Source organism: Grammomys surdaster, unplaced genomic scaffold (assembly GCF_004785775.1).
Source record: "Grammomys surdaster isolate TR1022 unplaced genomic scaffold, NIH_TR_1.0 208, whole genome shotgun sequence".
Classification (NCBI taxonomy): domain Eukaryota; kingdom Metazoa; phylum Chordata; class Mammalia; order Rodentia; family Muridae; genus Grammomys; species Grammomys surdaster.
The window spans coordinates 8905232-8930066 of record NW_021604653.1 but is presented as its reverse complement, the minus strand read 5'-3'; the positions used below and the strand labels follow the sequence as shown (position 1 = coordinate 8930066).

The 24835-nt window shown below is 49.9% G+C and overlaps 1 protein-coding gene across 2 annotated transcripts in view; it reads right to left on the bottom strand.

The window, feature by feature from the left end:
• Gli2 (GLI family zinc finger 2) overlaps nucleotides 1-24835 on the bottom strand; it is a 216380-nt gene that overhangs the window by 23317 nt on the left and 168228 nt on the right. For both annotated transcript variants that reach the window (XM_028771494.1, XM_028771495.1), the window contains exons 4-5: nucleotides 11198-11400; nucleotides 9794-9979 (exon numbers count right to left, since the gene is read on the bottom strand). In XM_028771494.1, coding sequence (XP_028627327.1) covers nucleotides 9794-9979; nucleotides 11198-11400 — 389 coding nt within the window. The remainder of the gene's footprint in view (nucleotides 1-9793; nucleotides 9980-11197; nucleotides 11401-24835) is intronic.

Here is a 24835-nt window from a genome sequence, read left to right as displayed (position 1 = left end):
CTTTCTTTCTGTCTTTCTTTGTTTCTTTCTTTCTTTCTTTCTTTCTTTCTTTCTTTCTTTCTCTCTCTCTCCTCTTCTCTTTCCCCTGCCACCCCCCACCCCCCGGAGGAATTCTGGATCTCTCCTCTAGACAACAGTGTCCTAGAAGTGTTCTGACATCACTGGATGACTCTAGTCCCTAAAGCTTCTTCACTGTCTCAGCTCACATAGTAGGGGTCTTATGGTAGCAGTACCCTTCAGGGCTGCCTGTTAAGATGCGAACTTAGGTGATGGGTGGCCTGGACCATAGTAAATTAAGATGAATGCTGGGGTATGTCTTTGCTTTCTAGAAACGTGCAAGGACCAATGGCTTCCCTGCCTTGCTGGCCTCCCTCTGGGACCTCTGAGCCTTCGTATACATGTGTTGGCTAGAGATGCTGCCTGTAAGCAGTCCTGGGCTTGCCTAAATGCTGGGCAGAACATCATACAGACTTCCCCAGCCTCCCTGTCATACAGGCAACATGCTGAACTATACACACTTGCTGTGAAGTCACACAGAGCTGCAAGGATGGTACCTAGGGCCCTGTCCACATGTCTGGGTGGGATGTCTAATTCCCAGGGCTTCTTTGAGGGGTGCAGATGGGTAGAGTGGGCCTGCAGTTTAGGATAAAGGAAAGGTCCAAAGTCTAGAAAAGAAGACTGAGCCCAGGGCAGTGAGCTACAGCACTATCCCCGACAGGCCTCCATCTGGGCATTCTCTGAGCACCTCAATTTCGTGTCTGAGATAATCCTTATCTCAAAGAAAGATACAAAACGGGGGTCTACCTACTGACTCTATGTTATGAAATGAGAGGGACATGAAGTATCCACTAAAGTATGACCCACCCATGCCTTCGGCATGAACATTTTCTTTTGGTATACATGTGTTCATGCATTTGTTTGTGCGCACGCATGTGCATGCAGAGGCTGGAAGATATTCTCAGGTGCTGTTCCTCAGGAACTGCCCACCTTCTTGTTGAGACAGGGTATCTTACTCAGATAGAACTCACCAAGGATGTTATGCTGGGTGGCCGCCGAGGCCTGGGGATTCACCCGCCTCCACATCCCCATTGGGTGCCCCAGTATACCATTTTTTTCCCAGGGATCCTTGGGAACGGAATTCAGGACCCCAGGCTTGCAAGGCAAGCACTTTCCTGAGTGAGCTATCACCACAGCCCATCGTCATATATTTTTCAAAAAGAGATTTTGCTGCTAACACTCTGACTCCCACCCTCTCGGGTGCCCCTAACAAGAGGAAGCAGGCCCAAACTGACAGTAGTATTCATCTCCGTTATTCCTGGCCCTCGAGGGAAATGTGTTTATTAACGCGCCTCTTCCCTTGATAAATCACTAAATAGGAAGAAAAGCCTGGCACTCATTTCCTGTGCTTTCCCTGTGATTTATGTTTGGGGACTGGAGCATTCACAGCAGCCATCCATCTGTGGTTGCTGCCTGTCCTAACGCTGGCCACCGAGCCACTGGCCACTTGCTGTTGTCCCTCAGAGGATGCCTGATGCATCCTGTTCCTGCCTCTACCTATCTCCAACTCTGTCTCATCTGTTAGTTCTCTCTCTCTCCTCTCTTCTCATCTCCTCTCCTCTTCTCTCTTCTCCCTTCTTCCCCTTTCCCCCTTCCTTCCCTCCTTCCAGGCCTCTTTGGCCTGGACACACTGATTCAGCTAGACCGACTAGCCCCCAAGCTCGCAGGGATTCTTGATATCTGCTTTACATCCACCTCTGGGATTGCAGGTGTGGGTCTCCCTCCTGCTTCCACATGGGTTCTGGGAATTTGAACTCCTGTCGTCATGCTTTCAAGGCCAAGCCCTTTATGAACGGGACAAATCTTCCTCACCTCAATCATTTTTTTACCCCTTTTTTGAGACAGGACGTGATGTAGCCAAGGGTGGCCTTGAACTCCTGACTAATTCACTTACACCTTCCCAGTGCTGAGATTACAGGTATAATCCACTGCAGCTGGCCAAGGTCTTTTCTGTGCTCACTCACTCTCAGGTTGTGTTCTGAGGAACTCAATCCAAATATTTTACCCATGTATACTTCCCTGACTCAAGCCTGCATCCTCCTCATGGGGGACTCTCATGGTGAGGCCACTGAGGTGAGGCCTCCTCATGGGGACTTAGAGCCCAGTGGCCCCATTTTCAGTCATGTCCCAAGAGCACAGAAAGCCAAGGTCTGGGCTTTAAGTTCCCCAACTGGGGTTAGTAGAATTGTATCCTGGTCTACTCAGGATCACCAAAGGGCCTCTCTTCTCCAGCTCATTCCCAGCCTGTGAGACCCACGGACCCACAATTGTTCTCCTCAGCCTCAGTCTCCCCTGTGACCCAGGCTGGGCCAGGATTTCTGCCTGAAGCAGTCCCCTGAGGTCCCAGGGATGTCTGCCTCTCTCCAGTGAGATCAATGCCATCGGTTTCTGAGCCTCCCCACCCTGGATCCGCAGGCTGCATAAAGAATGAGCATCAGGATGGAGGTGACATCCGAGTCACATTAGTGTCAATATGACAATAAAACACACAGCTGGGAGGAGTTATAGGGCTGTGAGCAGACAGTACTTCAATCAGAACATTTCAATCTTCTCGAGAGAGATGGGGAGGGTAGGCTGTGCTGCTGGGGTCCTGCGGTTACACCGCCAGCGTCAACAGTCTCATGCAAGAATGTCCCATGCTAGGGACTGGTGACAAGCAGTGGACTCCTCGCTCTCTGCAGAGCCACCAGCAGAGGAATGGATGACTTTGGATCTGAGTCTGGTTCTGTTGCCTTCTCGGTGGCTCAGCTCCTGCTCTTCCTGCTGAAAATCAGGCAAGAGAAGAAGGAAGGACGTCGAGGGAGAGGTGGGCCTGTAGAGCCTCAGGTCTCTGTCCCACCCTCATTCTGGCCCAGGGTGGATGGTGGCATTGGTGTCTAGACCTGTCAGAGGCCTTGCTGTCTTTCTAGTGTGTCCCACATGTGGGTGTACACAAAGTCCACAAGACACTATTGTGGTTCTCAGGTAGACATTGCCTTCTGTTTATGGTCATGTTTGCCCCTCTGGGGTAAATGGAAAGTTCTAGGGCTGGGGATAAAGCCCACTTGGTAGAGTACTTGTCTATCATGTATGGAGCCCTGGGCTCTGTACCCAGCAACACATAAATTGGCATGATGGTACAGGCCTGTAATTTTAGCACTTGAGAGTAGAGGCAGGAGGATCAGAAATCCAAGGTTATCCTCAGCTACATAGTGAGTTCAAGGCCAGCCTCAGCTACATAGTGAATTCAAGTCTAGCCTTAATTACATGAGTCTCTATCTAAAAAGAAATGTTCAATTTTGTGATGGTTTGTATATGGTTGGCCCAGGAGGTATGACCTTGTTGGAGTAGGTGTGTCACTGTGGGCATGGGCTTTTACATCTTCGTCATAGCTGCCTGGAAGTCAGTCTTCTACTAGCAGCCTTCAGATAAGGATGTATAACTCTCAGCTCCTTCTGTACTATGCCTGCCTGGACGCTCCCATGCTCTTGCCTTATGATAATGGACTATATACTCTGAACCTGTAAGCCAGCCCCAATTAAACGTTGTCCTTATGAGTTGCCTTGGTCATGGTGTCTCTTGACAGCAGTAAAACCCTAACTAAGAAACATTTTAAGAATCATTCATGGGCAGTGGTGGCGCACGCCTTTAATCCCAGCACTTGGGAGGCAGACGCAGGCGGATTTCTGAGTTCAAGGCCAGCCTGGTCTACAGTGAGTTCCAGGACAGCCAGGGGTACACAGAGAAACCCTGTCTTGAAAAACTGAAAAAAAAAGCATTTAACCTCCCTGCCCCAGTCAAGTCAGTTATGAATGCTAAACCCACTGTTGTACAGTAGGTCCTTGACTCAGGTAAAATGATATTGTTGAGCTGGAGAAGGATCTGAGGACTGTGCTTACCAGTCTTCCACTCAGGCTGCCTCACAGTTTGGTAGATCCTACCTCTATGCCTCTATGGGATACACAAAGCCTCTGGAACGTTCTCTTCTCTGCTGGATGTCCCTGTCTCAAGACATGAAGGCAGGTTCTGAGAGAAGAGGCAGTCAGAGGCCAGGTCAGGTCAGGTCAGGTTAGGCCAGGTCAGGTCAGGACCTGCATTGGAGTGCTTACCAAAAAGGCACCTGGTGCCTGGCTAGACAGACTGACTTGATGTGCTGTTCAGCTTACGCTTAGTGTCTAGAACCTGGCCTGACATGTTTACTTCTTTGTGTGTGTGTGTGTGTGTTGTCAACTTGACACAAACTAGACTCATCTGGGAAGAAGAAACCTCGACTGAGAGATTGTCTCCACCAGATTGGCTGTAGGCAAGTCTGTGACAGCAGTTTCTTGATTGATGATTGATGTGGGGAAGGCCAGGATCACTGTGGGTGGTGCTACCTATTGGCAGATGGTCCTGGGTTGTATAAAAAAGCAAACTGAGCAAGCCGTGGGGGAGCAAGTCAGAGCACCAGAATCCTGCCTTGACCTCCTACCCTGGGCTTTCTTCAGTGATGGACTGTCCCCTGGACGTTGTAAAATGAAATAAACCCTGTCTCCAACAAGTTGGTTTTTATCAGTGCTTTATCACAGCAAAAGTGAAACCTAACTAGGACGCATGCTGAGTAAGCAGGCAGTGAATGAGTGCACACACCATTTCTTCTGTCAAGAGTATTGAGCAAAAGGGAACTTGGTTTAAAAAAAAAAGGTCTAAGTTTTCCATGAGGGGACTGAAGCATCCTATGGGGGTGGGCTGCAGAAAACACAGCAGTTGGCAAGGGCTTCCCTGGCTCTCACGTGGTCTACTTAAGTGGAGGAGGATGGGGGAACGCCCTGGAGGCAGGTTGGGCAGGGCTCAGCCTTACTTAGCATCTCTCCCAGAAACTTAGCAGATTGGGTGTCTGCACAGGTATCTAGGCTGGGTGGAAATACCCCAAATACTTTAAAAAATCTGAAGCCAAGTTTGAAGCTCTGCCTTCCACTGGTTTGGAAAGAGCTGGGGTAGATCTGAGATGGCTGAGGGTGGTGCTTGCTGCCAAGTCTGGTGATCTGAGTCCCACCTCCTGGTCCCACATGGTGTAAGGAGAAAACCAATTCCCATAGGAGCACTGTGGCATGCATGCTCATGCCGGCACAGAAAAATAAATAAAATACAGAACTTAAGAAAAAAGTAAGAAAAGTCTGGATCTAGCTCAGTGATGGAGTAATCACACTTAGCGTGTGTGAGGCCCTAGGTTCTAACCTGAGAGAAAAATAAAGCAGTAAATCTGCCTGGAAAACCCCTGAAGAGAAGCATCATAGGAGAAATAGAAGACTGTTATGGATTGGTGTGGTTTTCTTGGGTTTGTAAGCCCAGTCTCCAGTGCTCCTCAGTCACCACCTGCCATCCCAGTCCTGCTCAGGTGTCTGGGAATCTGCTGATCTGAAACAGAAGTGAAGAGAGGAGGTGGCAGCGGTAAGTTATCCAGCAAGTGGTGACGGCCCTTGGAGGTGGGTGTTTCACTAGCCTATGAACTCCTCCTGCCTGGGGCCTTCATGTTTCTTAGACAGGTGCAGCCAATGTTGGATGTTTTGGGGAACAGAGCTGTTCCCAGTCCCATCTAGGCTACCTATAGCTGCTAGCAGCTCCCCTGTCCACTCCAGTGGTTTCTGTTCTAATCTACTTGCACCTTTCTCTAGCTGGTCTCCTGTGTTGGCTACTCCTGACACATCAGGTCTTACAGGCTGTGAGCCACCCGGTCCAGCAGTGGGACTGGCTGTCTTAGGTGCCTGGAGTTCTGCTGGTGCCTCAGGTGCCCAGGACTTGATACCCATGATGCCTTTGGTGCTGCATAGCCCTCAAGCCCTTAGGCATAACAGACTGGCAGAGCAGGAAGTATCAGGGAATCTGCTCTGGGAGCCAGCAATGAGGCTGCAGGAAAGAAGACATTCTAAAGAGACACCTGTGTCCATCTCATTGGCTATCTGACAACAGACTCAAAAAATAAAATAAAATAAAATAAAATAAAATAAAATAAAATAAAATAAAATATAAAATAAAATAAAATAAAATAAAAAAATGGAATTTCCCCAAGAGACTCATGCTGAGAGAAGGAAAGGGTTGAAACCTGGTGCTGCCAGAAGGGGAGCTTGTCTCCCAGGAAGAGATTTCACACAGTTCTGATAACTTGCTAGACCACACCTTGATCAGGACTGCTTAGCCATGTATGCCTCTTGCCCTCCATGTAAACCTAAATATAAACCTCTCTGTTCCTCTTCCCTACGTGGCCACAATGAGTAACCCCCCTCCCTCTGCTTTTCATTACTTCTGCTCTGTTTAACTGGCCTACTGAGGATGGGCTGCGGAGCCTGGCTTGCTATTGCTGCCAGGGCCCAGGCTCTAACCCTAACTCTGGTAATAGCAGCATGAGGGAGAGAGGAGACAAGCCACGCCCAGCACACCCAGGGACAAAGGATGGGGAGGTGAAGAGGACATGATGCCCAGAGTGGTCCGTGGCCTGGGAGGAAGCACTAGGTGATACAACTAAGACATGGGCCCCTGGCGATCAGGGCGGATTTGAAAGGGATACAGTAGTAAGAGGTCACGCCCAGCATTAATTGAGCACCAGTGTATACAGCAAGTAAACTACATTTACCTTCATTCTACCTTAACTACTCTCCTGCAGTCAGTTTCGCATACCCTGTGCCCCACCCACTGCCAGCAATCCCGAGGAAGGTGGCAAACAGCAGGAGATGAAGTAGGTCCTTTCTGGTATCGCCTCACTAGTTATCATACTGGCCCACTCTGTATCCTGCCCTGCTGCTCTCTGCAGAATCCAGACCCAGCTGCCTAGCTGCCTTCTGGAGTGTAGAGCTCAGGAACTGGCAAGGGATGGCGTGGTCCAGTTAGGTCAAGGTTTGGGGACTTGTTTGCTCATCAGAAGCAAGATGCTAGGAGAAACGCTCACTGTCATGCCTCTCTCTGTTGCATGCATGACACGGCATGGAGGTGCATACCCAGTCAGGAGCTCAGGATGGCTGTCACAGTATGACTCCTGTCTGCCCAGTTCTGCCTCTCCTGCTGTGTGGGCCACCTGCTCAACTTGGTCTCCTAGCCACGGCATCAACATGGCTGTCTACTTGCCAGTGATGTCCATGGTCTGGCTCTGGGCCTTGGACGGGGCTTCCCAGCATGGCAGAAGCTGGCATGTGGGCATGACTCTGCACTTGACCTCAATACTAACATCCTGCTGTGTAGCTGTGGCTGGGTTTACAATGCCGGGAAACACTGTGTCCAGGATGCATCCTCCCCAATCCCTGACCTACTGTGTCAGAGACAAGGATGGGAAAGGAGCCTCACAGATGGGACTTAATACCATGCACTATGCTGCATCCTGGACCCAGCATCCTCTTAGGGAAGGCACTGAAGGGAGGGACAGCACTGCTTTGTCACTCAGGAACCTCTCCTCAGGGAATGGCAGGGATAAGCAGAGAAACTTGACCTTGCGTTTGTGGCAGGGTGGTTCTTTACAACTCAGCAAGGCAGGACCAACTGGAGGAGGCAGGAAGCATCTAGACAGACTTCCTGGAGAAGGAACACTCTTGGTCCTGTCTCTGTGGAGAGATAGCTCAGGTGGAGCAAGGCCACTGAGCAGAGTTGCAGCGGCTGCTGTGGCAGGAAACTCAGGAATGGGGCCTACGATGTGAGCGAGCTGAGGCCTGGATGATGTGGGCCCACCCTGAATCTTGCACCCTCGGTGGCCTCTTAACAGCTGCCACAGCCCGTTCCCAACCTGCTACCCTGCAGGACCAGATGGCCTCTCTGCAGGTCTGTCTCCTCCCACCACTGTGGTGAGAAGATGCTGCTCACAGCAGGGCCAGCAGACAGCAGCCCGAAAGGCGGCACCAGCCTTGAGCTTGGTGGTGGTTCCCCACGTCTCTACTTGGGCCACATCTTGGGCATCCTTGGACAGCTCTAGGGTTGGCAGGAGGAGTGGGATCTAGTTGGAGGGGGACTACAACACTGAGCTTCCGTTTCCTTCCCATGGCAGGGACTGTATGCTGAACTAGGGTCTCATCATCAGGGGGCTAAGGCACCCTGTGAAAGCAGCCAGTGAGAAGAAAGGCATAGTGTCTGTTGGGCACTTAGGACCTCATTGATCTAAGACTCCTGACCTTCTGCCCTGCAAAGCAGCCCGGCACATGCCCCATCTTCATCACTGAAGCCCACCCTATCACTTGATCCCTAGACCCTGTCATTGCCCTTGACTCTTTATGATGGTTTATAACAATTGTTAACTTGGAAGATAGTCATCTAGGAGATGTATCTGTGGAGGATTTTCTAGAACGTGCTGATCGAGGTGAGAGGAGCCACCTTGAGTGTGGGCCATTCTATGTGCTGGGGTCCCAGGCTGAATACAAAGGAGAAACTGGCCTGTCTCCGCTTTGTGACTGTGGATGTGATGTGACCAGCTGCCTCAGTCCTGCCACCATGCGATCCCCACCACGATGGACAGGATCTCCTTAAAGTGTGAGCCACGACCAACACGCCTTCTTAAGCTGCTTTCATCAGGTTTTGTTTACTGGGGTGAGTGAGAAGTTAGATACTTGGTCACAGCCCAGAGTACACTAAGTAATGAACTCCTCTTTCCATGCACACATCGGTGGTGCTGGGAACGTGTCTTCCATCTCTACAGTCACCACCTTTAACTGGACTCATCTACAGCTCACTAACGGGGTCTACTGTGGCCTGCCCTGATTCAGTTCTCAGATCAGCACGAACAAGATGCTTTCAAACGGAACATCAGATCTCTTTACTTCTCTGCAGATTCTCCTCAAAGTGGCTCCACAGCCTCGTCTCATTCCAGCAATGAGCAAAGCCTTAATCAAGTCCCAACTAGATGGCACAGTCCAGCTCAGAACACTGGTCTCAGCACCACTCCTGCCTTTTACCTGATTTCTACCGATCACACTGGGCCCGAGCACAGCAGGTTCACAGGCCCTTTGTACCCGTTGATCCCCTGCCAGGACTGTTCTTCTCCAAGCGAGCCGGTGGGATGGCTCCTTCAGTTCTGTGCTTGAATAGCATCCCCACACCTTAGTGAGGGATACCTTTGACTCTCTATGTCTCAGAACTGTATCCCACCATACTAGTATATGTCTCTGTGGTGGTTTGTATATGCTCGGCCCAGGATTGGCAGAATTAGAAGGTATGGCTTTGTTGGAGTAGGTGTGTCACCATGGGCATGGGCTTAAGACCCTCACCCTAGCTACCTGGAAGTCAGTATTCTGCTAGCCTTCAGATGAAGATGCTAAACTCTCAGCTCCTCCCAAACCATGCCTGCCTGGATGCTGCCATGTTCTTACCTTGATGATAATGGACTGAACCTCTGAACCTGTAAGCCAGCCCCAATTAAATGTTGTCCTTATAAGATGTGTCTTGGTCATAGTGTCTGTTCCCAGCAGTAAAACCCTAACTAAGACAGTCTCCATTCCTATTTTGTTTACCTATGTAGCTTACCAACCCCCAGTGGTGGCTGATGTCTGTACTTCCCACTTCCCACTAGGGGTTCTTCCCAAAACTTAAGCGGGTACATTCCAGTCTTTGTGATAACCACAGGGCTCTTGGTCACCCAGCCTCAGTCCCCGTATCTGGTAATGTAGACAGTGCTGGGGTGCAGTGCAGACTTCTGTTCATGTCTCTCGCCTCCAAAGGGACGGAAGACCTGCTTTCCATGACCATCAGTCAGTCCCCCTCATCCGCACCATCCTCCCTACCCCACACTACACCCTCTGGTACTCACCATCCACAGGGTTGAGGTAGTCATGGAGATGGGGTGCGCTAGGAGCACCCCCACTCTGCATTAGAAGGTCCCCGTAGGGTGTGGGGTGGCTTGCCATGAGGGTCATCTGGTGGTAATAGTCTGAAGGGTTGGTGCCTGGGGCAGCGAGACTAAATAGTCCCCTCTCTTTCAGATGTTCGTGGGCCACTGTCACAGAGGTAAGAGAAAGGAACCGTCAGAATCTACTGTGCAAGGGGTGACTCAGCAGTTAGGAGCACACACTGCTCTTGTAGAGGACCAGTGTTCAGTTCCCAGCACCCACACTGGGTAGCTCTCTACTACCCGTAACTCCAGTTCCAAAGGATCCAATACTCACTTCCGGCTTCTGGGAGAACCTATGTAAACATGCACGTACACCCACATAAAATGAAAATACATAAATAAAATCTTTTAAAAAAGAATTTACTGTTTAAGGAAGGAAGAAAAATTCACCTCTGGCCTGGGGTCTCAACGCTTGACCTCGTAGCCCACCTATCACCTCCTGTGCTCACATGGAGACCAGAGATCAACACTGGACAACTTTGTCAATTGCTCTTCACTGTTCTTTTTGAGACAGGGCCTCTCCTTGACCCTGGACCTCACTGATTCCATTAGACTGGTTCATAAGTGACTGCCATTAGACTACCTCCCCAGTGCTGGGATTCCAACTGCTTGCCACTGGGCCTCGTTTATTGATTACTTTCTTTTTAAAAAACTTGGGTTCTGGAGGATTGATCTCATACTTACTAACTGAACTGTCTCTTCAGCTCCTAGGAAAAATTGAGATCTGAGAGAGTAACTATATTATGCGATTCTACTCACTTCTGGTTCAAATCAACCTGATCCAGTGGGCTGGTCCATTCTTTCTCAAGCATCAGAGCATACTCAAATTTATTGGTCTATCCCTGGGGGATCGGGCCTCAGCTGCCTGTAACTCCAGCTCCAGGGGATTCCTGGGAGTTGGGTGGCCATCTGTGTTGACCATCACAGGGACAGAAAACGGAGCTCAGCTTTGCTCTGCCTTCCCTTTGATGCTGAGTTCAAGATGATGTTCCCACACAATCTCTTACTTAACACTGACTTCCGCAGCCTTTGGTGTGTTGCAAGCAGTAGTCTGTCCCTATGATGTGGCTGCTATGGTCTGGATATGAAACATCTCTCAGTGGCTCAAGTGTTGAAAGCTTGGGCCCCCAATGCAATGTACAAAGGTGGTACTTTGGGGAAATGACTGGATCATGAGGGCTTTGACCTAATCAACAAATATATCTATTGATGAAATTGTAACTTTATGTGTTATTGGAAGATGATGGGAGTGGCTGTGTGGACTGAGTCACCCCTTGCACCACCCCCAAATGTCCCTGCTGCCTCCGCTCCAACACTACTTACCATCAGCAGGGCTGAGGCCCCTGGCGGCAGAGATCATTGAGAGTGTGGGGCTGCTGTGCACAGACCGGAGGTAGTGCTCCATATGGGGGTTCACGTAGGGGTGGTGGGCGCTGAAGGGCGATTCTCCAGGGCCAGCAGGGTGTGGAGAGAGTCGTATCAAGGAGATATCTGAGATGACAGGGCTGCCACTTATGGTGGGAGGCCTGTGGAGGCAAACGGTGGTATTCTCAGAAAGAAGACCCGTAGGGCACGAATACCCCACTAAGAACCCAAACCACAGGAGCGCCATTGACATGTGCACCCACAGACTTCCTTCAGAAGCCCGCCTTCTTAATTTCCTATGCCCACCTCCCATAGTCAGCTCTAGCTTGGAGTCAGACCTTGGAAGAATCAGCCAGTGGACCCAGACTAGAAGCTCGATGGGGGTTTGAGAGATGGCTTAGTGGGTAAAGTGCCTGTCTCGGAAGCCTGAGGATCCGAGTTCAATCCCCAGAAGTGATGATAAAAATGGGGAGAGGTTGGTATGGGTGTGTAATTCCCACGTTGAGACGGGAGGATGAGACGGGCAGATCCTTGGAGCATGCTGGCTAGCTAGTCTAGCCGCTTGGCAAAGTTCAAGAACAATAGAGACCCTGTCTCAAACAAAAAGTAGACCTCACCTGAGGCATGACACTTAGAAGTTGTACTCTGACCTCCACGTACTTGTTCACACTCACAGAAAGAAGGCTGTGTAGTGGCCCTCCATCGCTACAGTCCTTCTGGTGCAACTCTGGATACCCCCTTTGGGGTTGCTGGGCCTGAGCTCAGCTGACCACATGTTTGGGTTGCAGCCCTGCTCTCGTTTGACTGTGCATGCCAACGCATGAGCACATGCATGTATGCTAGAACCCAGACTGTAACAACACTAAATCCAGGAATGAGGCCCTAAGAGCTCATTGCTAACAGACTGAACAAAAGGCTGCATCTTTAAGGGTAGATGTTTGGCTTCAGTCAGATCACTGGGATTCGGGAGCAGCTGAAAGAGAAGCTCAAGATTCAAGATAAATCTTTCTGTGTGAGGTGTGTGTACATGCGCACATGTATGTGGACGCCAGAGGCCAGTCTCAGCTGTTGGTTCTCAGATGCTATACATCTCCTTTGTTGGCTTTTTAAATTGTATTTTAAATATCATGTCTATCACTGGCCTGGACCCAAAGGCGCTAGGCTAGCTAGCTAGCGAGCCCATGATCTACCTGTCTCTGTCTCTCCAGGTTAGGGATTGTAAACACATAACATGACACCATGTTGAGATCTTTTATGAGGATTCTATGGATTAGTCTTCCCATTTGGAAAGCAAAAGCTTTACCAACTGAGTTACTGCAACAGCCCAAGAATGATGTTCAAGCTGGTGAGCTTGTTCTAGCTCTCCTTATGAAGTGATGCTTTTCATTCACAGTCCCCTGTCTTGAGTACCCTCAGCAGTCACGTGGGCACATAGCTTGGTTTCGTTTGCTTGGGATGATTGCAAACAACATCTATATGCATTGGAGGCTATGACCTTACTCAACATTTAATGAGTCTTTTAAAACCCTTGGCCTGCTGACTTAGGGCCTCCAGGTTTTGGAGACACCTACTCCAAAATCTATCCTCGGTGACTGTGATTCACTTTAATTATCAATATGGTACAACTTAGAATCAGCTGAGAAGAGAGTCTCAATGAGGGATTTTCTACAGTGGGCAGACCTATGGACATGTCTTTGGGGGAACTGTCTTAAGTTAATTGGTATAGGAAAACACCAGTCTACACTGGGTGGCACCATTCCCTAGGCAGTCCCAAACTGTGTAAGAGTAGTCAAATTAAGCTGAGCAAAAGAAGAAAAAAAGCCATTCAAGTAAGCATATGTGCATTTATTTCTCTATAAATAAATGGGTGTGATGAGGCTGTTTGAAGTTTGTGTCGTGATTTCTTCACAACAATGGACCTGGAATCTATGAGTTAAACTGTTTCTCCCTTAAGTTGCATTTGGTGGAGGTATCATCACAGAAATAGGAAATGAAACTAGGGCAATGACCCTCCACCAAAGTATGTATGAGCCACAGCAGGCATAAGTTAGTACAGTGTGAAGCCTGGGAAGGCACCACAGCAGCACCCCAGATTGGTGATGCTGTGTGAGGTTCCATTCTGATTGGCTACTACAGTGGACAATGTGACTACTGAGAAAACCAGATGCGATGACTCAGTGTGTCCAACTGTGCAAGAAAACTAGCCTGCTTCATGACATAGCACAGTGTATGACACACAGGTGACAAACAGATGCACTCACATCTGAGCTTTACAAATGTCAATCCACAGATCCAGAAGGAAGCTTCCAACTATGTCACTCTTTAGCATCTGTGATACCACAGCCTCTTGGTCTTGCATGCCCAATGAGCTTGTCTAGCCGTGAGCAGCCCTCGTGGTTTTTCAGCAGCCCTAGATACCATCTTCCTGCATCTTCTATCTCGTGCAAATCCCTTCTCATATCTGAAACCTGGACCCCTGGAGTAACTCCCTTCCTGAAGCTTTTTTACAAACTTATTCTGCACCCTACCCAAAGAACACTAGCAGGGTCTTAAGTTGGTATCCCAGAGCCACTGGGTTCTTCACAGTAGCATGGTTTATCCAGGCACCTTTGAACATGAACACCTGCCCAGGAATAGCATTCTGAGGGATCCCAGAGGCATTTCCCCAGTGGACTAGAAGCTCACGGGCAGAGGAAAACCTATGGCATAAGCCACAAGTCACTTTCAACTGCTGTCATGCCCAAGCCAGCTACAGAGGGGATCCACCTATGGGGAACTGCAGTACTTTGAGGCTTGATTGTGGCCTTGCTGTGAAGTGGTTGCTGTTTGTCCCAAGGGAGGGGGAGCAGGGCTGGCTGATGGACCTCAGGTTAAGTGGATTCCTCTGGCTCTTGCTGTGACAGGCTGATGACAAAATGACAGGATAGACATTCATGTTCCTGTCGCACACAGGCACTTTTGGGAAGAGGAGACTCAGGCAGAACAGCAGAATGGCTCCTGGGGATAAGGCTGAAGCTAATGGTGTGTTGGAAGCTGGGTGTGCTGCAGGATAAGGTTGGTGTGCAATGGGCAGCAGATGGGGGTTTGAAGACTCTTAGTTTTCATTGTCAATTTGACACAAGCTAGCATCGTCCAGGAGAGATATCTCAGTGAGGGGCCATCTAGTTCAGGTTGATCTGTGGGCAAACCCTTGGGAGATTACCTTGATTATTAGTTGATGTGGAAAGGCCTAACCCACTGTGGGCAGGACCGTTCCCCAGGTGGGGATTTCTGGCTGGATAACATAGAGAGCAGGCTAGATGCAAGTATGCATGCATGCATAAGTTTATTCTCTCTCTGCTCTCGGTTGTAGCTGTGATATAACCAGCTGCTTTCGGTTCTTGCCCAGATCACCCCACAATGATGGACTGTGACCTGGAATTCTAAGCCCAATGTACCCTTCTCTAAGCTGCCTTTTGTCAGGGTATTTTATCATAGTGACATAATTTAGACCAAGACAAGGACACAGAAATCGGTGGCTGTAAGTGACCCAAAACCCAGGAATGGAGCCTCTTTGGCATTGAGGTGGCAGCGTGGTCTAGCCACAGCTAGGGCCCCAAGACAGCCAGCGACAACATGAGGATGTCTACCACCAGGCTGAGAGCACACAGCAGTCCCAGGTAGGCTGTCTGATGTGACTCATCCCTCTGGACTCTGGTGCAGGAGGCAGGAATGAATATTGTCAAGGTAACATGCACCCCAAATGGGACCACTCTGTAAGGGAGGAGAGTGCCCAGGGTGGTGTCTGTGTCCCACACAGAGGAAGATGCTGTCTTCAGAGAGTAGTTACTGCCCTTAGGGAAATACTGCTTAACTTCCCCACAGACCCCCTCCATCACCAAGGAAACAGGGAACCCGAGTTTCTGCCCACTGCCTTCCTTCTCTCAGCCCCAAGCTCCGTGGAGCACATAGAAGCTCCCTGCAGGGCCCTGGACACCTTGTTATGGTGGTCGTCAAGGAAGGTGCATTGCTACCAACTCCTGTACAACAAATGGCCCTCAGGAGGACACAGGCCCAGAGAGGGGGTCATGAGTAGTCTCATGCCCAGAGCTGGGAGGCATCTGGGAGGACAGAGGGAGAAGGCAACAAGAAGGGCCAGCTATGTCAGCTACTTGATCATAGCCTGGGAGTATGAGAGTATGCACATGCACACCTGAGCTGCGGGAGGTTGGGGAGCTTGAAACAGATGCCAAGGATAAAATGGGACCAAGAGTCAGAAGTGGAGAAGTGGGCTGAAGAGAGGATGTCTCAGTGGGCAGTGCTGACAGTGTAGGCATGACGATGAATTTAGGTCCCCAGGATCCATGAAAAGGGCTAGGGACGACAGTGTGCACCTGAAATCCAAGCAGTGCGGAGGCAGAGAGGATGTCTCTCAGGCTCACGTGCTAGCAAATCTAGTTGAATGGGGGATTATAGGTTCAAAACATAAGGATATGTAATCCTCTGCCCTCCACATGTCTATGTACACACATGCATAGGCATTTGCACACACTCAAACATGTACACACGCATATTTTCCCTCAAATATATATAAGAATGTCACGAGTCTTACCCAAGAGCCAGAATGAAAGAAAGCCGGCCTCTGCTCTCAGGAGGTCAAATTGGACATGCTGATATTTCCAGTTCACTAAGGTGCAAGCTTCCGCTCGCAGAATCCTCAGTGGCACCCTCCCCAGACACTCTGCCTGATGGTCCCTCTGGGGCATCACGTAGTAGGTCTCCAGCTCACCCTGGGGTGGTGGTGTCTGAGAGGCCATCCTACATGTTGTAGGCAGAATTTGAACTTTGAAGGCAGACGGATCGGGGGTCTAAGCCTCAGTGCTGCCACTCCTGTGTGATCCGGTACCACATCCCTTAGAGCCGGGCGTCCCTGGCTTACAGGCTGGTGCAGGTGTGGATGGATGAACAGGTGTAGACAGATGAAGGAAGCATGAGAAGTGTGCGGAGTAACTGTACTGGGTCCTTAGTAGGTGCTCAGCCAGCACTTCCTCATCTCATAGAACAACCTGAGAGCTCAAAGCTCAACAGGGGGAACACACCCTGCTCACCCCCTGACACCCCAACTCATGCCCCCTTCCCACATGTCAGCACAGGAGTTCTGGAAGGAGACAAAAGCAGAGGCTGAGGTGATGAGAATCCCACATACACCCAAGCACTAAGACTGGGCCTGAGCTAGCACGCCCAGACCCTTGGTAACGGGTCCCTGGGGAGCTAGAATGATGGGAGCCATGTTTTCCTGGAGGGGAGGTATGAGGGCGATGCCGGCTGGGAGTATGAGCAAGGCTCTCACAGATGGGGAAATGGAGGGAGGGCGTGGGCTTTGCAGCCTGGAACAGCCCTGGGGCAGGAATGGACGTGTTCCTTCCTAATGGAGTGTGAGGAGGGAAAGGAAGCAGGGGGAGGGAGCGCTCAGGCCCACCAAGCCCCACCCAGCAATGCCTGTCTGGGAAAGTGAACAGCGAGCTGACTCACCCAGACTCAGCCTGAGCACCAGGGTGGGCCCTGATCTCCCACCAGGGAAGGGAGAGAGTGGAAAGACCAGACCTGAGCAGCTGAGACAGGACTATGAGACCGGAGTCAGGCAGGAGACTGTGTCCCATCTCACAGACAGAACTACTGAGACCCCAAAAGACACTGGCATGGCTATGAGGGGCCAGTACAGGTAGTAAGCTGTAACAGTACGAGTTGATGGTCCCCAGCCTGGTTTAGGGGCCTCTGAAGATGGGAGAGGTCAGACCAGACATTTTTGACTGTCATCCTACGAGTCTCCTGGGCTGCATTCTGGGGTGACCTTTGGCTACAACTATGACCCCAGTTCCTGCATTCCCATCCGTGCTCTCTCAGCCACCCCCAATTCTCCCCCAAGATTGTCATCAGAAGCCCCTTGTCAAAGAAGCACCCCCCCCCCCAAGTTAAGGTCAGATACCTCATGAGGCACGCTGCAGAGGATGGAGCCTTCCTCAGTTTGAGTATAGCAGATGACTGGGCTCCCTTGGGAGGAACTACAGGTAGTGACATGTTCAAGCTTGTCCTATCTCTCCGGTGGGCGGACAGGCCCAGGAGCAGGCACCAACTAGGTCTGCTTGCCAAATTCTAAGTCTATGCCCACTAGGAGGTTTGAGCACGCTAGTATGTCAAATGAATGGATGATGGATGGATAGATGGATGGATGGATGGATGGATGGATGGATGGATGGATAGATGGACAGATGAATGGATGGATGGATGGATGGATGGATGGATGGAAGGAAGGAAGGATGGATGATGAACACCCAGTGAAGTGAGACTAGCAGGCATAATAGCAAAAGACCTGGGTTCCACTTCAGCTCAGCTCAGTTTACTCTGAGCTGTGTGGTTGGAAGAAAACTGTGTGCCCTCCTTGTGCCTGTCTTTTCATGAGTAAAATGCAGCCACAGCAGTGAGTCTGTGGATCTGGTGAAGGAAAACACTTGCTGAAGATGCAAAGGAAGCTGGTGACATTGCCGAAATGCACGCCTGCATCCTAATTCCTGGAACCTAGGGTCAACTGTATCTGGGCAACAAAGGACACGGCAGACATGACAAAGGAGACACTTGCAATGATGTGAGTGGCCAATCCTAAATGTCAACAAAGGGTCCTCAGGGGTAAAGGAGCACAGGGCTCAAATGGAGAGGGCCATGTGACCTAGAGGCAGAGATCACAGGCAGTCCTAAGCTGAGCAATGCTAGCCACCACCAGCGGCTAGAAGAAGCAGAGAAAAGCTTCTCCGTGAGCCACTAGGGCACAGCCTTGTCTTGCCGTAGGCCTGGTGACGCTGCTCTGACTTCCTATCCCCAGAGTCAGGAAAGAATACATTTCCACTGTTAAAGCCCCTACTTTGTGCAAGCTCATAGTTAGTAAAGATCCTGCCTAGGGGTCAGCCCTTGAGGGGCAGGAGGTGCCACACTCCTCATCCCAGTAACTTTGGTGACTATGGAACTCCCAGAGAACAAGGCTCCTGTGTTATTTCTGGAGATGACCCAAGTCCGGGTGGGTGTACCTTCTGTGGCAGGCAGGGACAACGGGAACCCCTCTATAGCATGCTGGGATGCTCTGGGAGGGGAGGGTATCGAAGTCCTGTGTTCCATCCTGTGTTCTTACAGGGCTCCAGAACGTGCCTTCCTGCCGCCACTGGGATTACACGGTCACTGATTCCCCATAGCAGAAACCACTTGGCATGACACACCAAGCCCTTAGGCTCTGGGGACGGCTGGCCTGCGTGCTTCAGCCCCACTTCTGGGCCAAGATGCCTGCCACCCACCAGGATCACAATGCTATGACAGAAGTGGGGAACCTGTGCCCTCATGCTGTGGCTAAGCTGCTGGGAGCCAGCTGTTACTAGCACCATGGAGTTTTCTGTTCTCTTTCTGTCCCGGGCAGGCCCACTGACCTGTCAGGGAGGGTACTATATTCCCTGATGCCCAGATCTTGCAGCTTGGCCTCTCCTTTCTCTCTGCTGAGGTGGGCAGGGCCTGTGTCTGTTGTTGTAGAGCAAGCAGGCCTGTACCAGCTGCCCAGGCCATCTCAGCACCCAGAAAGTTCCTCCAGGCGCACCAGGAACCCCGCCTCTTTCCTGACGGCCCTTTGTTGCTCGGGGTTTTGTTGGGTTTCTTTGCTTTGGTTTGTATAGGAAACTCGATATTGGCAAGCTTGTTCATTATGTTCTGTACACATCTACTTGGAACATTCCAAAAATCATATTTAAAAAAAAAAGCATGTACTCAGGGCAATTGTACTTTCAGAAAGTCGGCAGGTTCATTATTTATTTTGGGTGGTACTGGGCCTAGCTCTTCACGGGCCCTAAGCAATTCCTCTACTCCGGACTATATTCCTGATCCAGGAAAGAGTGAAATCTCTTTTTTTAAAAATGCGTATATTGCTAAGGATGGTGATGGTGGTACATTCCTTTAATCTCAGCACTCAGGAGGCAGAGGTAGAAGCAGGAGGATTGCTGTGATTCTGAGACCAGCCTAATTAATATAGAGAGTTCTAGGCCAGCCAGAGCTATAATATGAAATCCTGTCTCAAAACCAGAAGTGTGTGTGTGTGTGTGTGTGTGTGTGTGTACATGGCAGAGGATGACTTCAGTTATTATTCTTCAGGCATCATCCAGCTTGATGTTTTGAGACAGTGTTTCTCTCTGCTCAGGAATTCAGACTGGGCTAGGCAGGCTCGCCGGGGAGCCGGATCCACTAGTGTTTACCTCCCCAGTCCTGGGATTACCCATGTGCCACCACACCCAGTGTTTCCTCCTCTCCTTTTCAATGTGTGTTCTGGGAATCATACTCACTGTCTGAGCTATCTCCCGACCTGGTGCCGTCCTGCTATGGCTCAGCTGCTCAACCCTATGGCTGAGATCTTCTATTGGCAAAATCACGGAGCAAAAATCTCAACATACTGGATGGTGAGAATGTGAAGCCCCTGCCTGTGACTTGGATATTCCAACCCCCTGGGTGAATTACAGAACCCACCACACACAAGGAGCCCAGAGGACAGGACATGAGTGTCCTCCACGCTGAAGGGCACAAGTGCACCCCAGATGCCTGGAGATAGAGATGGCTGTAGAGCAGCGGGAAAGAATGAGCTAACAATGAACGGATGAAGGAAGGAATAAAGGCAGAGTGGATAAAATACTGACTGTAAATTATGAAATCCAAGTTCCCTAAGAAAATGCCTGCAATGGCATTATTTATAGAAAGAGCCACAAACCAAAACTGAGCAATATGTCCTTAGGGAAATGGGTAGCCATAATATATAAAATGTTCATCCAGGCCAATATCATTATTAAGGATATGTGCCAAAGAGACATTGTCATGGAAGTTGGGGACGAAGAACTCATGATTGTAGACAACTAGTTGAGCAGGGAGAGACCTAGGGCAGGGAGGTGGTGACATGGGGCTCCCAAAGTCATGGCTCATCCCCAGAGGTGGAGGCAGGGGGAGCGGGAGTTCAAGGTCATTCTTGACTACATGGGAAGTAAAGTCATCCTGAAATACATGGGACTAGGGGAAAAAAATCAATAATAACATATAAAATAAGCCAGTGGTAGGAAAAGACTGGAAACCCTTGGTTGCCTGGACTTCATACAGCAGCACACAGAACATATCAAGAAAAGCCCACAACATGTAAACGTGTGTGAGTTAGGTGCTACGTAAATGACCCTCAAAAGGTCATGCGGCTCCTGGCCAGTGCTTTGAGGTTTATCTCTAAGTACTAGCTGTGGTGGTTGGTTTTAATTGTCAACTTGACACAATCTAGAATCATCTGGGGAAAGTTTCAGTGAAGGATTATCAAGATTGGGCTGTTCAGTGGTCACGTCTTTGGGGGACCTGTCTTGATTTCAGTATCGATCGTGGACACCCACCTATTGTGGATGGCATCATGCCCTAGGCAAGGAATCCTGACCAGTCTAGGATAGAGAGAATCAGCTAAGCACAGGCACGCATGCATTTACTGGCCTCTTCTTCCGACTGCAGATGTAATGTGACCAGTGGCTTCAAGTTCCTAACTCCTTGACTTCCCTCTGACCCCCAGTGAGGAACTATAACCTGGAACCGTGAGCCCAATAAGTCCTTTGTCCCCCAAGTTGTTCCTGTCATAGTACTTTATCTTAGCAACAGGCATGAGAACAAGACATTACCCATTCTCATTCTCTGGGATGCTTTTCCTTTCTCAAAAACTCTATTTGTATTTCCAGCCCTGTGTCCTTAGTGCAGCCTATTACCCTGGAATACAAGAACCTGGATGCTTGAGTGGATTCCCTGGGACTCAGACCCACTCCCGTAATACTCAGGCTGGGCACAGCACGAGAGTGCCTTAGTCATGCTGGCCCATCTGTCTCCGCGAGGCTTCACTGAGCCGCTTGTGCTTGATATTTAGCAGATCCAGACTTGGGAGAAAAGATGGCTGCAGGGATCCAGGCCTCTGGTGAGGTTGGCTGAATGGGTGAGCACCCTGGAATGTCAAATAGAGTCTGCAGTGAAGAAATTATGGAAGCTACTAGAAAGCATTTCAGGGCTCTGCAGGTGTCCCTCTGTCACCCGGGTGTCCCAACAGAGCTTTGGACGAAATCTGCTACCTGGTACTGTCTGGCAGACTCATTTTGTGACAGATGCACATGTATCCACACTGGACCCGGCAGTTCCCCAGGCCTGTTCACCAGATCCAGCTGAGCTCTGGCTTCCCCTCCCGCCCTCATCCCTCAGCAGAGTTCTTGAAGAGTAATCAGTATTTGGATTTGGAGATATCTCACTAAGTAAACACTGATGTTTGCGTAGGGAAATAAGGTCATAAAACGGAGGCCACAGAGGCCATACAGAGTGGTTCTAAAAGACCCAGCTGCAGCAGTTAACAGAGGTTTGGTCACGCCCACACACTCCTTTATCTCAGCTCCCCCAGAGACAGAAGGGCAGGAAGGCACTAGTATTTCACACACCAGAGCTCCAGATGTGTTAAAGACTAAAGGAAGGGCCTGGGGACACAGCTCAGTTGGTAGAGTGCTTGTTTAGTACGCATGAAAACCTGGCTCCATCCTTAGCATGGAATATATAAAACAGACGTGGTAGTACATGCCTACAATTCTAACACAGTGGACGTGGAGGTAGGAGGACCAGGCATCCAACCATCCTTGGCTACATGGTGAATTTGATGCTGGCCTGGGCAACGTGAGATCTTGCCTCAGGGAAAAAAGTTCAAAGATAAGCGCTAGCAGATTGCTTGACTTTTAGGGGGAGAGGTGCTGGGAGGTGAGGTATGCGGGCTTGAGATAGCCTCCTCGGACTTGCTCCACGTCAGAAGTAGGGCTAGGAACACAGCTGACTGGGCCAGGGAAAAGGCCAGGAGAGCCTTGCCAAGATGAAACTCTCCCTGGGAGACCTGGGCATTGGTTACCATCTAGGGAATAGGCAGATACTAGTCTTAGAGGTAGAGGGGAGGGAGGAAGGGAAGGAGGGAGGAGGAGGAAGAGGAAGAAGAGGAGGAAGAGGAGGAAGAGGAGGAGGAGGAAGAGGAAGAGGAAGAGGAGGAAGAGGAGGAGGAGGAAGAGGAAGAGGAGGAAGAGGAGGAGGAGGAAGAGGAAGAGGAGGAAGAATCTTCAGGAAAGAAGAGCCTGTAGGGATGGCAGACAAACATGGCAGCCTTGACAGCTTAGCCTTGTCAAGAGCTGTGTAGATTGTCCTGGTAGCCCATCGAAGCTAGATAGGTTAATCCTGGGCTCAAATAAACTTCTCTCAAAGGCAGTACTGGCTAGTACTTTCTAAAGGCGTGCCTGGGGAAGGTTCCATCTTCAGCAGCACTGTATCTGTCCCTCACTGGATCCAGACAGTCTCTGTGGGCTGGGTGAGGGCGAAGAGGCAGGTCCTTCTGCTGATAAACACTGCCCCCCTTCCTGTATGAGGTTCCACATCTTCTCCCTTCTAGCCTGTCACCCCCCAATCCTTCCAGGCTGTCACCCCACAATCCTTCCAGCCTGTCATCCTATAATCTGTCTCTCCTCCCTCCTTCCTTTCTATCTTTCTTTTCTGTTTGTAGGATATGTGTTCAGGATGTGTGTCTGTGTATACATTCATGCAAGAACACAGCCATGGAAATGCCACACTTCTACACACACTCTGTAACTGAGCTTTCCAAATATGCTAGATAAATCAACTCAAAAAGAAGAAAGGTTCGGGCTGGGAAGATGGTTCAACTGTTGAAGTGCTTATCAGACAAGAATAAAGACCTGAGCTTGACTCCCTGAACTCTTTTAATAAGATAAAAAACAGCACGAGGTGGTGTACCCTTGTAATCCCAGTGTTTAGAAGAAATAGGATTCCCAGGGCAGCTTAGCCAAATCAGTGAGTTCTAAGAATGTGAGAAATCCTGTTTCAAAACCAAGGTGGAGGGCAATAGAGGAATTGACCTCAGGCTTCTATGTGCACATGCATATACATGTACACATATACACAATGCAAACACACACATAGTTTTTCTTGGCTCTCAGTTTTGAAGTCACAGGCACCAACCCCCGCTGATTTGGCCTGTGGTGGAGAGGACATCACAGGGAGGCAAAGGGGAGGTGGTGGAGCCAGGTTCTCTGCTTCACCGGGGCCAGAGTCCCAGAATCCCTTCCAAGAGCAACATCACCATGACTTACCTTCCTCCACTAACCAGGTTCCACCACGTCCCCAGCCATGGACAGGGGCTTTTGGGCAGACTTCTAATGCAGACCCACACGACAGCACACTTGGTAATAATACATAATGACTCATCTTATCCTACTCGTGCTGTGTGTCGGTTCCTCTCCTCACTGCCATGTCAAAATGCCTGACAAAAAGCAACTTAAGGAAGGGAGGTTTATTTTGGCCCACAGTTTTTAAGAGTACAGTCCATCATGGTGGGGACGGTTTATTATGTGGTGGCTGGTCACGTCACATCCTGTCAGGAAGTAGAGAGAGATGAATGTTGGTGCTCTGAAAGCTTTGCCTTTCAGTCCAGGACCCAGTCACTCTGTGAGAGTGGGCCCTCTCATCTTAATCTAATTAGCATGTCCTCACAGTATGGCTACAGGTTTTTCTCCTGGGTAACTATATTCTGTCAAGTTGACAATATTAGCCATTTACAAGGATACAAACACATTCCCATTTTAGGGAAGGAGAAACTGAGGCATGTAGGCATTAATCAGTCAGCCCCTCTATGTACTGAGAATATATAGTAAGATCCACATCCCACCCCTACCCAGCTCTGCCTTCATCCTAAGAGTGCAGGAGGGGGCGAACGTCCAACAGAACCCCAAGGGACAGGAGAGGAATCAGAGGGTCACTTCCTGGTGTTGTAGGAAATCCTGGCCAGAAGCCTATCCCTGCAGCTTCTGAGAACACACAGCTCCCCATGCAGCCCCATCTCTACAGGACTAACTACAGCTTCACTCCCCACTGGCTTCTGCCCCCAGCTGACCCCATCAACGCTCCCCAGAGCCAAGGCCAGGAAGCACCTCTTACATGAGCAGCTGGCATTCACAAAGATCAAACACTAGGCATCTTATCAGACAAGCTCCTCATTAAACTTTTATGGGCCAGGCTCCATTATAAATGAGCTGTCTGCTTCATGCCACTGAGCATGTTTCTGGGCTGAGAATCTTATGTTCTCAGAGAAGGGGGAGATGCATGCAGCAGGAATCGTGCTGCCTGGAGTTCAAATCCTACCTGTGCTGTGGCCAGGAATGTGTTATAGTTTAACTCTGAAGTGTCCTTAAAGGCCAGCCTAACAGATGGAGGGCAGAATCCTGGGAAGTGATTAGATCATAAGGACTCTGCTTTTCAGCAACAGATTAATGAACCATCAAGGAATTAACCCATGGATAGATACATAATTGATGACGTTATTGGGAACTGGAGCCTGGTTGGAGGAAGTAGGTCATTACAGGCATGCCTTTGTGGGAAGGGGGAGGGGAGAGAAAGAGAGGGACGGAGGGAGAGAAAGGGGGAGAGAGAGGGAGAGGAAGAATAAGAGGAACAGGGTGAGAGGGGGACTGGGAGGGGGAAAGGGAGAGTGACAGGGGA